Raw genomic sequence first — 15,770 nt, 5'->3', positions numbered from 1 at the left:
TTTGCTTTTTATCTTATATTTCGGAAATGTACTGTAATGGTTCTAGGGGGTTGCTCGTGCGTAAGTTGGCGCCACACCTGGCTGGGTTACCTGGGTGAACCCTTTCTGTCCGGACAGCCACCCATCCGTGGCTGTCTCAATCGCTGGCAGAATCCGTCAGTGGGTGTTTCTTGAACTTCTTCCAGCAAAGAAGTTCTTTGACGCCCAGTCTCCTCCTACTCTCCCTGCGCGGAAGTCTTCTGCGCAGGGAGGGTGTGGGCAGCAGAGGACCCGTGCTCTCCCCGCTGGTCTCCGGTGAGGAATCATGGAGCCACCTCGCCAATTCCCCCTTCTGCCCCCCTTCTCCACTGGTGTTACGCTGATTTCCTTCCCCAGCAGATGGGCTGCCTCTCTCCCTACTGGGACCCTCTCCGGCATCCCTCTGAAGCCTTCCCTCCGCCTCTGGCTCCGATGGCAGTTCCCTGACATGTACCTCCAGTTCTTTTTTCCCTTTAATTTTTTTTTGGGGGGGCCAAGAGAGCGGGGCCCTATGCTAGAGCTTGTTAGGCTTATACGTAAATCCGGCTCTGGTTGTGGAGTTGGAGGGGATCCCAGGGATCATCCCAACCCCCAGGAATGCAAAGTTCAAAGAGGGTTGCCTTGAAGTTGCTCGTCCATAGCGAACAGCGCCCAGTGCACCCACTGAGCATGATGCACACATATTGAGGTGGACTGGGGGGAGGGCAGGTGACTAGATGACCTTTGGCGTCCCCTCCAATGAATGGGGCTAACTCCTTGCCTCTCCGCAGGAGGACAATGGGTTGCCTGTGTATCTCAAAGGAGGCACCATCGACGCCATGATGTACCGTGGAACCATGATCCTCAGTGTCTTTGGTAAGCAATACCTCCGTTCTTAATTCATTTCCAGATTTTGCATAATTGTTCAGAGGTGCTATCCTCCTTTAATTTTTAATTTTTTTATTTAACTAAAAATATAGTTATTTTTATAGTGGGTTGTATTGGGTTTTTTTTAAAAAAAGGAATCTGTGTTTGTTTGTTTTTAAAAAAATAAATCTTTCCCCTCGCTTGCATGGAAACAGATCGTTTGTGCTTGGAATTTGGGGTCCGTGGCCTATGAAACGACCTGAAGTTCAGTATGTATAGCAAATGTAGAAGACAGGTGAAACACCACAACAAACCAAATTCTCTCTTTCACTCTCACTGTCAAAAATAGAAGCCTTCTTGCTTCTCTTTGCGGCGAGACAAAACGGAGAAATGAAACACAACAAAGTGAGAGCAGATGGGCTTGTGTTGTTTTTTTTTCTGTCCATAAATATTTCCTTTTCAAACTGCAGCCAAGCTCAGGGAGCAGATTGTGCCTTTATTTGGCCTGAGAATGATAACGGTGAGAGAAATCTTCCGAAACTTTTTGCGGCCATTCTTTCCCGTTCCTTGGTGGGTTTGGGGGCCAGCAAACTCATTGCCCCTTCCTCTTGGACGAACGGACCTACAGGCTCACATACAGACAGAGAGACTGGTTTGGATAACCCTTGGTTGACTTTATTCGGAGGGATACATTGGGGAGGAATGCAATGCACAAGTTTCTGATTTCCATGCTGCCGCCACCACCCCACCCCACCCAGGTTAGAATCCAGAAGTCAGCTTTCAAAATCTCCATAGACTTAGACATTATATGTGGTACCCAGGGCTACAACAAGCAAGAAGGACCTTCAGTTACACAGTGGAACATCTCTTTCCACAGCCATCGTTTTCACACACCCCAAAAAATCTGCTCTGTGTTACAGATTGTGTCACCTTAAACCTCATTAAACACCCTTTAGCTGGCTCTTGCTGAGTTCAACTGAGCAAACCTTTAAAAACAATAAAACCAGGCCAAGCAATTCCCAGTTCTAACTTGATCGGAGAAAGCCTTATTATCCGAGCAAAACCCAACTGCAGAGGTCAGCAAACTTTTTCAGCAGGGGGCTGGTCCACTGTCCTTCAGACCTTGTGGGGGGGCCGGACTATATTGGGGGGGGGGAATGAACGAATTCTTATGTCCCACAAATAACCCAGAGATGCATTTAAAATAAAAGGACACATTCTACTCATGTCAAAACATGCTGAGTCCCAGACTGTCCGCAGGCTGGATTTAGAAGGCAATTGGGCCGGATCTGGCCCTCAGGCCTTAGTTTGCCTACCCATGGAATAAGGGTTGCTTCCATGCTAAAGCCTTTTGGCGAAGCGGTTTGGCTGTTAGCAGGAACTGGTATTAAACTGGACATTGCATCGCTCAGTAGCTCCTTCCGCACCGCTTCTGTACAGTAATATATAATGTTTCTTCTCACGTCAACCCCCCTACAACATTAATTAAAAGCTTCCTTCTTTCAGTTCCATTGTGTTTTATTGCTTCCTGTTCAGCATCGCTAAAGAGCAGCCATTGGCGGTCCCTTAACCAACTTCTGTTTCCCATTTTTTTCATACGACGCGAAATGACTGGCCAGTGACATTTTCCTGGATTTATCATTGTTGCTTTAATATTTACCGGAATATCAGAGATCTTATGTTATCGGGCAGCATGCAGATGTCATAAATACAGGGGAACGAAGGATGGCAATTTCAGGAGAAAGGGTTGGCATGAAACCAACAATGCTTCGAGCCTTGCCAAATTTTTTGATAAGTGACATGGAGCTATTTTCCCCCCCAGGTGTCGGCCTCACGCTCTTTGTCCTGTTCCAAGCTGCTTCTCCGAAGAAGAACAAATGAGAATAAAGCTTTAAGGGGGGGGGGGAGAGACTTGGAAGTCCCCACCCCAACCACCAATACCTGTTCCATCCCTCAGAGTGAGAGAGAGAAGGACGATCGCCTTGTTTTCTGGGGCGGAAGAATTACCAAACCTGTCAATTCTTAGGAACTTTTCTTCAGGATGGCAACGAACAAATGAGGTTGTTCGGAGACATAAACAAGCGAATGAATAAAATGAATTGAAAGAAAGATTTGCCCCTTTTTTAAAACAAAAACAAAAACCTGCATTTTTAAAAACAGACAGACACCCCACTTACACCACAAATTTTAAAGGCTGTTAACAAAACTGGAATATCAAAATTCACACGCATTCCTGTATAAGCCTAAGAGGCTGCCTCAAGACTATTTTGTCGACAACAGGCCTTGCGGCAAGAGGGTGCTGTCTAGCGGTTTTTTGACTACATCTCCCATCAGCCCCAGCCAATATGTAGTCCAAAACAGCTAGATTTCACCAATTTGACTGATGCTTATATTTTGGAAATGTTCATCCACTTTTTGATGTACTGGTGTTGCTTGACTCTGACCGGAAGCAGCTCTGCAAGGTCCTTCCTTCCTTCCTTCCTTCCTTCCTTCCTTCCTTCCTTCCTTTCTTTCTTTCTTTCTTTCTTTCTCCCCCCCCCCCCCCAATATTTTTTATTGGATTTTAATACAGTTGTGCCCCGCAAGACGAACGCCTCGCAAGACGGAAAACCCGCTAGACGAAAGGGTTTTCCGTTTTGGAGGCGCTTCGCAAAACGAATTTCCTATGGGCTTGCTTCGCAAGACGAAAATGTCTTGCAAGTTCCTGCGGGTTTTTTTTCCTCCCCCCACCCCCTTTTTCTAAGCTGCTTATCTGCTTATCCGCTAAGCTGATAAGCCGCTAAAAGCTACTAAAAGCCGCTAATAGCGCTAATAGCGCTAATCCGCTAAGCCGTCAATGGGCTTGCTTCGCAAGACGAAAAAACCACTAGACGAAGACACTCACGGAACAGATTAATTTCGTCTTGCGAGTAACAGCAAATGAGGAAAAAAAAGATATCACCTCTTCGCCATTTTGGTCTAATTTTATTTCACATACAAGGAGCACTAGGTACCACCGGTCGATACGAGTTCCTGGGGTTTTGTACAGGCCAAGATTATTTTCGGAATAAAAATCATAGTATCGTAGAGTTGGAAGGGACCCCGAAGGTCATCTACTCCAACCCCCTTCAACGCAGGGACTCCAGCTAAAGCACTTGAGGCAGGTGGACTGCCAAGCTCTGTTTCACCACCTCCACATTTCTAATTGTTTAAATTTTGATCGTGGAAACCTTTGCAGTTATAGACCAGGCATCCTTTCCCTCCTATGTTTTATCATTGATTTCATAAATCACAATTCCGTAAAAGTTGTGACAACTTGCCTTTGAGACAACGACAACACTAATTTTCATTTCCTTTCTCCCCCCCCCCCCCGCCCCGTGACTTATTTCCTGTAACCAAACAGTCATCTAGCCCAACGCCCCTGAAATGCAAGAATCACCACTAAATAATTCCTGACAGATGTCTATCAGGCTTCTGCTTAAAGGATTCCAGTGTAGGAGAATCTCCCACTTTCAAGGCCAGATTTAGGCTCCTGAAGGTAATGGGGCACTTTCTATGTCCAGCTGTCCTTTGACAGCTTTTTGTGTTGAACATATGCTTTTTGTGTTGAACATATGCTATATGGTAATTTCTGGTCCTAATAGGTATCTCAAGCCATTTGCACATGTTTGCATGCAACCAGTCTATGCACAATGTAGGCACCCTATATATAGAAAGGAGCAAACCAGGGATATGTGAGGGAGCAAGCGAGCAGGCGGGGCCCATGACTTACGTTATAGGAGCCTAAAGGTAAAGGTAAAGGGACCCCTGACCATTAGGTCCAGCCGTGGCTGACTCTGGGGTTGCGGCGCTCATCTCGCTTTATTGGCTGAGGGAGCTGGCATACAGCTTCTGAGTCATGTGGCCAGCAGCAGCACACGGAAACACCGTTTACCTTCCCGCTGGAGTGGTACCTATTTATCTAATTGCACTTGACATGCTTTGGAACTGCTAGGTTGGCAGGAGCTAGGACCGAGCAACTGGAGCTCACCCCATCATGGAGATTCGAACCACCGACCTGATCGGCAAGTCCTAGGCTCTGGTTTAACCCACAGCGCCACCCACGTCCCTAATCACAGGAGCCTAGACAACACAAAACACGGTTGCTGTAGGTAGGCTTTATTTTATTTGCTTTTTATCTTATATTTTGGAAATGTAAACCCAGTTTTTCCCCCTTTAATTTTTTTGGGGGCCCCCAAGAGAGGGGGCCCCTAAGCTAGAGCTTGTTTAGTTTATAGGTAAACCCGGGACTGGTCCCCCACCTTCCACAAAAGTCCGCCCCACTGCTGAACATCTCTTGCTGTCAGGAAGTTCTTCCGAATGTTTAGTCAGAATCTCCTTTCCCGCCATTTGTTGTTATTAAATCCCAACATTCCTGTTCTCACGGCCGCCATCGCAGTCTTCCCCGTCCCGTGGGACCTACTGTATTTTTCGCTCTACAAGACGCACCAGACCACAAGACGCACTTAGTTTTTGGAGGAGGAAAACAAGAAAAAAATATTCTGAATCTCAGAAGCCAGAACAGCAAGAGGGATCTCTGCGCAGTGAAATCAGCAATCCCTCTTGCTGTTCTGGCTTCTGGGATAGCTGCGCAGCCTGCATTCGCTCCATAAGACGCACACACATTTCCCCTTACTTTTTAGGAATGAAAAAGCGAGTCTTATAGAGCAAAAAATACGGTAATATAAATTGGGCCTCTTATAGAACTGCGCCCGCCTGCCGGTCACCTGACACTGCAAACTGCCAGGCACAGGGGTCTGTTCCGCTATCCCTATGCTACACACAGCCTGTCATCCATCCCAGAATGCAAGGGGTGGGCCTTGTTTGCCCCAGGTTGCTAGCTCCAAGGTAAGTCATTTACCTGTCCAGTCCCCCAGTGGAATCTGAAAGCCTCACAAACCCGCTCCACTTCCCTGAGAATGACTCTCGTTTGGTCGGTGATGTTGGAGAGACGCGTTTGGCGTGGCAGCAATTCCCCAGCCGCTACAGACCGTGCCCGGAAACGTTTGAATCATTCCATTTCACAGAAAGTGGTTGCATTGGATGGCCGGGTGATTGCGCACCCTTCCGTTCTTTTCAGTAAAATGGCCTTATTTCACGATGATGGCATGCACCTTTCTGACTGGGAAGGTGATATATGGCTGGCTGATATTGCAGAGGGCCTGAGGCATTGGTTACAGATGTGAGGGTGTCATAGCTGTCAACCTACAGATTTGAAAATAAGGGACCAGCAGCCTCAAAAATAAGGGACCAGCAGCCAAAATAAGGGATTTTCCAAACACAGGTATGTTCAACTTCTGAGCCCCTCCGAGCCAAAGGCAGAAAGCCCAGCCAGCAGCCAAACGAAGCCTCAAGCGGTGGTTCCCACAGCGCAGCAACCCGGCAAAGGGGATGCAGCAAGGAAAACCACCGTCACCTCTCCGCTGGGAAGCGCTGAGCAAAGGCGAGTCCCCAGGCAAGGCAGCCGATTTGATTGGCACAAGGCATGCAAGCTCCACCCCCCAGTCGTTCTTAGACTCCTTATTGGGTGAGCAACGCAGCCAAGCAACACAGCTGGAGCCTCCCTCCTCCCTGGCCGGCAGAGAGGGAGGGAGAGGAGCTGCTTCCTTTGAAACCCGGGAAATTTAAGGGACATCATCAATAAGGGACAGCAGCGGGACACTGCGCTGGGATAAGGGACTTTCCCGCCAAATAAGGGACAGTTGACAGCCATGGAGGGTATTTGGCAGTGAGCCTTTGGGGCTCTTGTGGCGGTTAGGCATTGTTTGACCTTGGGGGGGGGGGTAAAGGTGTGGCCATCACCTGCCCCTCCATGCTTAAGCATATTCCGTTAAAGGAATCCAGGGGTGTTGATCTTGTCCGAAGCCCAGTCAGGGGCTAGGGCCTTAACACAACCCCAATGGGAACACCAGGGGGAGCTTGAGTTGGTTCGCATCGACAGGGCTCCCCCTACCCGTGGCTTACCCTTACTGCACAATGGGCAGGAGTCAGATATAGTCGGGTCCAATCAATGCCTAAGCCAATACCGCTCACATTCTGTAATTTCAATAAAGTTGTGGCCAAAATTTGCCCAGTAACATAAACCTGATATCTGTGTCCTGGTGTGAGTTATTTCCCAACGAGAGGGTGGCTGCGGGGTCTCGACACGCAACAACACACCTCCTGGCTTAGGGCACAGCCAGGCTGATCTGCGGCTGCATTTTCCAAGAGACCTCAAAGTAGGGGGGCAGAGGGGTCGGTGGAGATCTGGCGCGGTTGGAGGGTGTGTAACGAAAACGATGCAGGTTTTTATTTTCATTAGGAAAGGTGGGGCTTCTCAAAACTGAAATCTTTTTAATTAACTCCAATTATATCATGTCTCTTTAAAAGAAGAAGAAGAAGCCTGGCTTAAACCGAAATCAGAATTTAATAAAGATGCTCTGTTTACAGTCTCGTACGATGGGATTGTCACGGCCATTCATCCCACAGTTAAAGCTTGGTTTTGGTTTGGTCTGCATGCACAAACACGGAGAGAAACATCTGGCTTCTGAGGTTAGCAGGAACAAAGAAAGCAGCCTTAAACCCAGTCACTTGGTTGGTCCATCTAGCTCAGTATAGTCTACACAGACTGGCAGCAGTGTAGCTACGGACATGAGTTTCTCCCAACCCTCCCTGGAGATTCTGCCAGTGGGAACAGAACTTGGGAGCTCCTGAATGCAAAGCAGGTGGCCTACCCCTGATCTGTGGCCCTTTTCCTAAAAATAAACTAAGATCCCAGTCCTCATGGATGTGAATCAAGGGGTGCCCCAGGGAGCTGCCTTACGCCAAGTCATATCATTGAACCCGGGGTCTTCTGCTTGCAAATGCTCTACCACCCAGCTACAACCCTTCCCCCAACCGAATTTGTCATAATAAATAATGAATTGTACTTATTATTGTGGGCGTTGTCCTGGGCCAGTCCTGGGGGCCAAGAACAAGGAGATGCCATCTCCAGAATCTCACCAGGATCACCCGCTGAGCCTGTTCAGGGCATCTTGCGCCTCTGTTTTACGTCGCCGCCATCCAACATGTCACCTAAACCTTGCAATGTGTTGTTAAGTTCTCAGGTTATGACTCTCCTAACTAAACAGGCTGGACATCTGCATCCCATCTATGGAGAACCACTGCTTTTACCCAGTGAGAGCCAATCCTTGCTTATTGAAAAATGATGCACGGGAGCAGCCCAATCCTGTGTGTGTGTGTGTGTGTGTGTGTGTGTGTGAGAGAGAGAGAGAGAGAGAGAGAGAGAGAGAGAGAGTTAGTTTAGCAGGAAGCAACTCCCACATTGATCAAAAGGACTTACATTCAAATAGGACGGCAGCCACAGCTTTCCAATAAGTGGTCTTGCTCAGTGTCCCTGCGTGTTTACAGAAAACAGTCTCTTGTGCAAACAGGTATAACAATTCTGAACATGGATCCAGGAGGATCGTGTCCCTCGTGTGTACAAAGGCGCTATTTCCCTACAATCCACTCTGCTCTCGCCTTCACTTTCCAGCATCCTTTTCTAGTTAGTCGCATGCAAGCTTACTCAGGAAGTGGACGCGTCTCAAAAAGGGAAACGTGATTTGGAACTGCCTTGATTTGAAACCAATTCAGGTGGATGAAGCCGTTTCTTTTAGGGGTGGGGTGGGGAGGATAAAAGGCGGTTGGCAGGGCGATTCAGGCATTTTTCAGCATCTTGGTAGTCTGGTTGTTGGCTGCGTTGATGCTAATCACGTTGGCGATGGCCTGCGGAGAAAAGAAGAAAGTGAGAAAACAGAGGCAGAGGCTGTTTCAAGCAGCAGGCTTCAGACTACACCTCCCATCATGCTGGCTGCTGAGCCTGATGGAAGTTGTAGTCCAAAGCACGTGGAGAGCTCCAGGCACAATTCAAAGTGTTGGTGCTGACCTTGAAAGCCCTAAACGGCCTCGGTCCTGTATACCTGAAGGAGCGTCTCCACCCCCATCGTTCTGCCCCGACACTGAGGTCCAGCTTTGATGGCCTTCTGGTGGTTCCCTCCCTGTGAGAAGTGAGGTTACAGGGAACCAGGCAGAGGGCCTTCTCAGTAGTGGCGCCCGCCCTATGGAATGCCCTCCCATCAGATGTCAAAGAGATAAACAACTACCTGACATTCAGAAGACATCTTAAGGCAGCCCTGTTCAGGGAAATTTTTAATGTATGAGATATTAGTGTATTTTTGGTCTTTGTGGAAGCCGCCCAGAGTGGGGTACAAATAATAAATTATTATATATATTACTATTATTATTAAAGGCTGCCTTAAGGGAATCACATGTTGTGTGAAGAGTTTTCCCTCACCTGTACTAACACTACCACAACGTGTTCCAGCCCCCCTGACCATTTCATCCTTTACTGAACCTTTCCAAGCTCTGTATTACCTCTTTGTTCATTTTTTTAAAAATTCTGGGGCAACCAAAACAGTACACAGGATTCCATACGAAGGTGTTAACTAGAACGATCTTTCCAAAGGAAGTAAAGTCACAGATCCTCCCGCTGGTGGATCCAGAAATAGTCAGAGTGGGATGTAACATAAGCAGTCAAGTGTTGTACCCAAGCTGTTTGCCCAGAGTGGACACACACAGGGGGGTGTTACTGCGGCCAGGAGGACTTCCTGTCACACCTGGTCTGGAGCATCCAGGTGGACGGGCATGTGACCAGGTGGATGGGCGTGGCCCTATAAGACCCTGTAAATGGGCCGGTCACGCAGCCATCTCTCTCTCTCGTCCCTTACCCTTTTGCTGCTTTCTTCTGATACTGGTGTATTTTGCTGTCTGCTGGCTCTTAGCCAGCAGCACATGGGCTCAATCCCCATATGGGACGAACTCACACTCTCTTCTGTAACTACAAGCTAAAGTCTTCCTTCAGGGAACCAATTGTGAACTGAATGTAAGTAAACTTCTTGTTATTCTTAACAGAAGACTGTTGTGTCTTTATTATTTTAAAGAGTGGATTAAAGGGGAAATTACCAGGAATAATCCAATCTGGACAAGCCAGACTGGATTGCTTAACTAAAGAGATTCAAACGAATCTACCAACTAGCTTCCTGCAATATACTGGGGAATGCACTTGCTACTGACTCACAAGGGTGAGTGAGGAAGGATAATAATAATAATAATAATAATAATAATAATTATTATTATTATTTATTTATACCCCGCCCATCTGGCTGGGCTTCCCCAGCCACTCTGGGCGGCTTCCAACAAAATATTAAAATACCGTAATACATCAAACATTAAAAGCTTCCCTAAACAGGGCTGCCTTCAGATGTCTTCTAAAAGTTTGGTAGTTGTTGTTCTCTTTGCCATCTGGTGGGAGGGCGTTCCACAGGGCGGGCGCCACCACTGAGAAGGCCCTCTGCCAGGTTCTCTGTAACTTGGCTTCTTGCAGCGAGGGAACCACCAGAAGGCCCTTGGCGCTGGACCTCAGTGTCCGGGCTGAACGATGGGGGTGGAGACGCTCCTTCAGGTATATTTCACATATACTTAATCAATATATCCTCTCCTATATCCACAACATTCCCACAGAGTGGCGCACTCAAAATATGTGCATATACAAACCCTCCCTAACATGGTGTCTTCCAGTTGTGCATCTTGGTATAGAATTTGGAATTTTAAACTTTTTATTTAAAAAAAATCACGTTACGTTCTACTGCATATGTTCTCTGCCCCGGCCCATCCTGTGGGTTCGGCAGGGAGCATCGCTCACCTTTTCCTTAATGCTGTCCACCTGCTTGCTCTGGACGTCGATTTCGTTGCTCATGTCCACCGCCATGCTGCGAAGGTTGCTCAGCATGCTGTCTACCTGTGTCAGGTTCTGTTCCATCTCTTCTTCCACGTCGTCTTTTGTTATCCTGAGCAAAACGCACAAAGAGCGTAAGAGCCTGGGAGCTGGATCAGGCCAGAGGCTCCTCGTACTCCATCATCCTTTCCTTGCAGTGGCCAAGAAAAAGTTCGACAACTAAGTTTTCAATCCAGGAAAATAAAAGGCGTGATTGGGCTGCGGAAGGTGGATGAGGACGATGGCCATTTTCTTGTTGTTATTATTAGGGTTTTGTTTTGTTTTGTTGTAACCATCATGGTCATATCAACCGCAGAATAAAAATACATACGCTAAGAATACTTTGCAAGACCCGTGCCCCTAATTTCTCTTTGTAGCCAGCTAGGAAGTAATTATACAAAGTTATTTTTAAAAGTCCAGTTACGTTAGGGCTCAGAGGAATGAGCTACTAATTAAAGTACTCAAAGTCTCTCAAAGTAAAGAGACACAAAGATTTTGGAAGCTTATCAATAATACTTCTCTTAAAAGCATCAACCAAGATACAGCTTCACATTTACAGAAAATTATAATCTGCAGGCTAAAAATGTTAAAATACAAAAGGATAAAGGAACTCATACATTGGAATTGTCCGATTAAATATTTAAATCAGCTGATTAAATATTGGCTAATCACCATGTTATTATTACTACTACCATGGATTTATTAACTGCCTTTAGGCATAAGAGAATTAAAAGCACAAATCAGGACTAAAACCCTAACAAATGGGACGCTTGTCATATCAACCCATTTATCCAGCTGGAACAAAAACACCTTTTGACCGTTTCCGGAAAGGGCAGAGAGCAGCTGCCTATCTCACCTGGCTTGAGAGCAGTACATGTGAAAAGGATCTAGGAGTCTTGGTTGACCACAAACTTGACATGAGCCAACAGTGTGACACGGCAGCTAAAAAAGCCAATGCAATTCTGGGCTGCATCAATAGGAGTATAGCATCTAGATCAAGGGAAGTAATAGTGCCACTGTATTCTGCTCTGGTCAGACCTCACCTGGAGTACTGTGTCCAGTTCTGGGCACCACAGTTCAAGAAGGACACGGACAAACTGGAACGTGTCCAGAGGAGGGCAACCAAAATGGTCAAAGGCCTGGAAACGATGCCTTATGAGGAACAGCTAAGGGAGCTGGGCATGTTTAGCCTGGAGAAGAGGAGGTTAAGGGGTGATATGATAGCCATGTTCAAATATATAAAAGGATGTCACATAGAGGAGGGAGAAAGGTTGTTTTCTGCTGCTCCAGAGAAGCGGACACGGAGCAATGGTTCCAAACTACAAGAAAGAAGATTCCACCTAAACATTAGGAAGAACTTCCTGACAGTAAGAGCTGTTCGACCGTGGAATTTGCTGCCCAGGAGTGTGGTGGAGTCTCCTTCTTTGGAGGTCTTTAAGCAGAGGCTTGACAACCATATGTCTGGAGTGCTCTGATGGGGTTTCCTGCTTGGCAGGGGGTTGGACTCGATGGCCCTTGTGGTCTCTTCCAACTCTAGGATTCTATGATTCTATGATTCTATCTCAACAGGAATGCTATTCCACAGAATGGGGCAGCCACAGAAAAGGCCCTGCTTTTGACTGAGGTGGCTTCTGACACCTTTGGCGCTTGCAGGAGAAATTCTCCTGGAGGCTGCAGAGGTGGTTGTGCGAGGTGGTCTTGGAAGAGAAGATCTCCCCACTCCTTACCTCTGGATGAAGGGCCCACTCATGACCATCTGGTTTCCATCGGCCACCACACAGGGTTGTCGAGAGACCACCTGGCCGTTGCTGGCCTTGGTGGCCTCCAAGTCTTTTATGTTCTTTAACCTACGTTTCAAGAGAAAAGATGTTCAGGCAGAAGTTCAACCTGTAACATACTTTGCTCTGATCGAAAACAAAGAGAGAGAGGCGCCCCTGGCGCTTGCACGGACAGGGGACTTACTTTGCGCAGGGGCAGACGAAGAGGCCGCAACATTTCGCCATGTCCGTGAGGTTCTTCTCGGCCTCCTTCATGTCTTGGATGATCTGATCCAAGCCGTCCTCAATCCGGTCCAGCTGCTCTGAGGAAGGGGAAAGGGAAGAGGAGACAGAGGAGACACTCAGGAACCTACAAACATTATGCACGGCCCTCTCTGAACACGCAGGATGAGTCTCACAGGTATTGTGAGATGGTGGAGAGGAGTGGCCAGTTTCTCATGCTCCCTTGAGGGATGTCAGCTGGTTTTCAAATCTCCCCTCCAATAATAATAATAATAATAATAATAATAATAATAATAATAATAATAAAATTTATTTATACCCTGCCCTCCCCAGCCAGAGCTGGGCTCAGGGCGGCTAACATCAATGAAATTTCAGTAAAAACATAACAAGGAAAAAAGAAAAAGAAAAAAACCCATTTAAAATACAGGTTAAAATGCAATTTAAAATGCAGCCTCATTTTAAAAGTAGCTGATAAATCAAGACCATAAGGGGAGGGAAACATAAGGGTCAGACTGAGTCCAAACCAAAGGCCAGGCGGAACAGCTCTGTCTTCCAGGCCCTGCGGGAAAGATGTCAAGTCCCACAGGGCCCTAGTCTCTTGTGACAGAGCATTCCACCAATTCGGGGCCAGTACTGAAAAGGCCCTGGCCCTAGTTGAGACCAATCTAACCTCCTTGCGACCTGGGACCTCCAAAATATTGTCATTTGTGGACCTTAAGGTCCTCTGTGGGGCATACCAGGAGAGGTACCCCATAAGGGAAAAGGGCAATTTTTGGTTTACAACAATAGCATTCCTCATGTTGCAAGGCAGGAATCACAGCTCTGGGAAGCTCTGAGGCTGGCGCTGATGGGAGTTGTAGCGCAGCACCTCTTGAGGGCACCAGGTTAGCAAAAACTGCCAACGCAACCCTTAATGGTAGCAAGTTCTGTAAGTTAATTATGCACTCTGTGAAGAAATTACTTTCTCAAGCCTGTCTTAAGCCAACCAGACAATCAGTTTTACCCCGTAGGTACGAGGTTTTACCCCGTAGGTACGAGGGTCCTAGGCTGCATAGAGCTTTAGAGGTTAAAACCAGCACCTTAAACCTGACCCTGTGCTCCACTGGGAGCCAGTGCAGCTGGTAAAGCACTGGATGAATGTGATCCCGCGGCAAGGACCCCGTAAGGAACCTTGCAGCAGTATTCTGGAGTTTCTGGGTCAGCTTCAAGGGCAGCCCCGCGTAAAGCAAGTTACAGTAGTCAAGCCTGGAGGTGACCGTAGCGTGGATCACAGTGGCCAGATCAGGGCGAGAAAGGTAAGGGACCAACTGCTTAATATGGCAGAGATGGAAAAAATGCCACCTTTGCTGTGGCTGCAACCTGCGCCTCCGTGGAAAGGGAGATGTTGAAGGTTACACCCAAGCTCTTGACAGAAGGCGCTGGCACTAATTGAGCCCCCGCAAGAGATGGGAGTTGGCCCCCCAACCCCATGTCGTCCCGACCCAGCCAGAGGACCTCTGTCTTCGAAGGATTTAACTTCAACCGGCTCCCACGCAGCCATCCAGCCACAGCTTCCAAGCATCTGGTCAGTGTGTCCGGGGTCGAGTCAGGGTGGCCGTCCATCAACAGACAGAGTTGGGTGTCATCAGCATACTGATGACAATAGCAATGGAGCCTGGTCTATTAGCTGCCGAGGCCTAGTGGTTAGGGTTGCCATACGTCTGGGAAATCCCAGACACGTCCTCTTTTGCGGGGCAACCTTGCTATCGGGGGGGGGGGGGGGTTCATTTCCAAACAAAACTCCGGGTTTCTGTTTGTTTGTTTTTCTAAAAGTGTGCAGGTGTGTGAGCAGGCTATTGTGCCGACAACTCTGGGGCTCAATGACTGTCCGGATTTTTACTTATTGAAATGTGGCAACCCTACCCACCCGGGAAGAATGGCAGATGAAGTTGATGGACTATATGGAACTGGCGGAAATGACTGGCAGAATCCAAGACCAGGGAGAAGAGTCGGTGGAAGAAGACTGGAAAAAGTTTAAAGATTATCTACGGAAATATTGTAAAATTAATGAATGTTAGAAAAAAGGTGGAATGAAGCTATATGGCTTTGGAAGAAATGTTAGAAGGAACTAGGTATAGATAGATTGTTAATGCATTAAAAGGGAAAAAACTAGGTTACAATATGTTAAAATTAACTTTAAGATAGAAAATAGATGAAGATGGAAAGGACTTGCTGACATAGTTAATTGAAGTGGAATACAAAAAGGGAGGCGTTGAGGAAGTCAATGAAACAAGTGTATGAAAGTTAAGATTTGAAAATATTGAAAGTGTTTTTAATTGTTTTTGTTTTGTTTTCTTAATTTAATGTTTTATGTAGTGTTTTTGTTTTTGTTTCTGTCTTTGTATGTTCAATTTTTCTTTTTTCTTTTTGTAATTTCCAAAATCTTAATAAATAATATATATATATATATATATATATATATATATATATATATATATATATATAAAAAGAAATGTGGCAACCCTATTTCAGGTCTTAGTGTGCCAGACGGAAACCTGGAAAGACCAGGGTTCGAATCCCCACCAGTGGCGACCTTGAGTCGGTCGTACCTCACAGGGTTGTTGTGGGAATTGAACAAGGATGGAGAGACCCACATGCACCAGCTTGAGCTCCTTGGGGGAAAGCTGGGGTATGAGTGTGAGAAATGAAGGAATTAAATAAATCAGGGCGTCCTCTGCCAACCTAAGCCTGCCCTCCGCTAGCCCCTCAGCTGCTTGTCTTCTTACATACTAGCCCTAGGGGGTGGCCCTGTTATTCAGATTCCTACTGCTCCTCAATCTGAGTGCTGCCCCTTGTAGAAGGAGGATGGGGATATAGAGAACTAGAATTAGTTGCCTCTGCCTGTTGTTGACTCTGGCGCCCCCTACTGCTGGCCTCCCTGCCTTCTACCCAACCGGTCCCCAGTGACCGAAAGCAAACTAGCATTTCTCCTCAGGATGCATATTTTCTGCTTGCAAGAATTACTGCATTTTTCGCTCCATAAGACGCACTTTTTTTCCTCCTAAAAAGTCAGGGGAAATGTCTGCGCGTCTTATGGAGCGAATGTGTGGTCAATC

At 47.0% G+C, this 15,770-nt stretch overlaps 1 protein-coding gene across 1 annotated transcript in view; it reads right to left on the bottom strand.

Annotated features, from left to right (window-relative positions):
- Window positions 1–7,269: 7,269 nt before the first annotated feature.
- The window catches only part of LOC307221333 (synaptosomal-associated protein 25-like), a 35,360-nt gene continuing 26,859 nt past the window's right edge, over window positions 7,270–15,770 (bottom strand). Inside the window, exons 5-8 of the mRNA XM_079985783.1 lie at window positions 12,638–12,755; window positions 12,403–12,522; window positions 10,604–10,748; window positions 7,270–8,628 (exon numbers count right to left, since the gene is read on the bottom strand). Coding sequence (XP_079841909.1) covers window positions 8,560–8,628; window positions 10,604–10,748; window positions 12,403–12,522; window positions 12,638–12,755 — 452 coding nt within the window. The 3' untranslated portion in view covers window positions 7,270–8,559. The remainder of the gene's footprint in view (window positions 8,629–10,603; window positions 10,749–12,402; window positions 12,523–12,637; window positions 12,756–15,770) is intronic.

The sequence above is a fragment of the Podarcis cretensis genome (assembly GCF_951804945.1).
Source record: "Podarcis cretensis genome assembly, chromosome: 8".
Lineage (NCBI taxonomy): Eukaryota > Metazoa > Chordata > Lepidosauria > Squamata > Lacertidae > Podarcis > Podarcis cretensis.
Note: the sequence above shows the minus strand (reverse complement) of the source record. Positions and strands in the feature narration are given on the sequence as shown.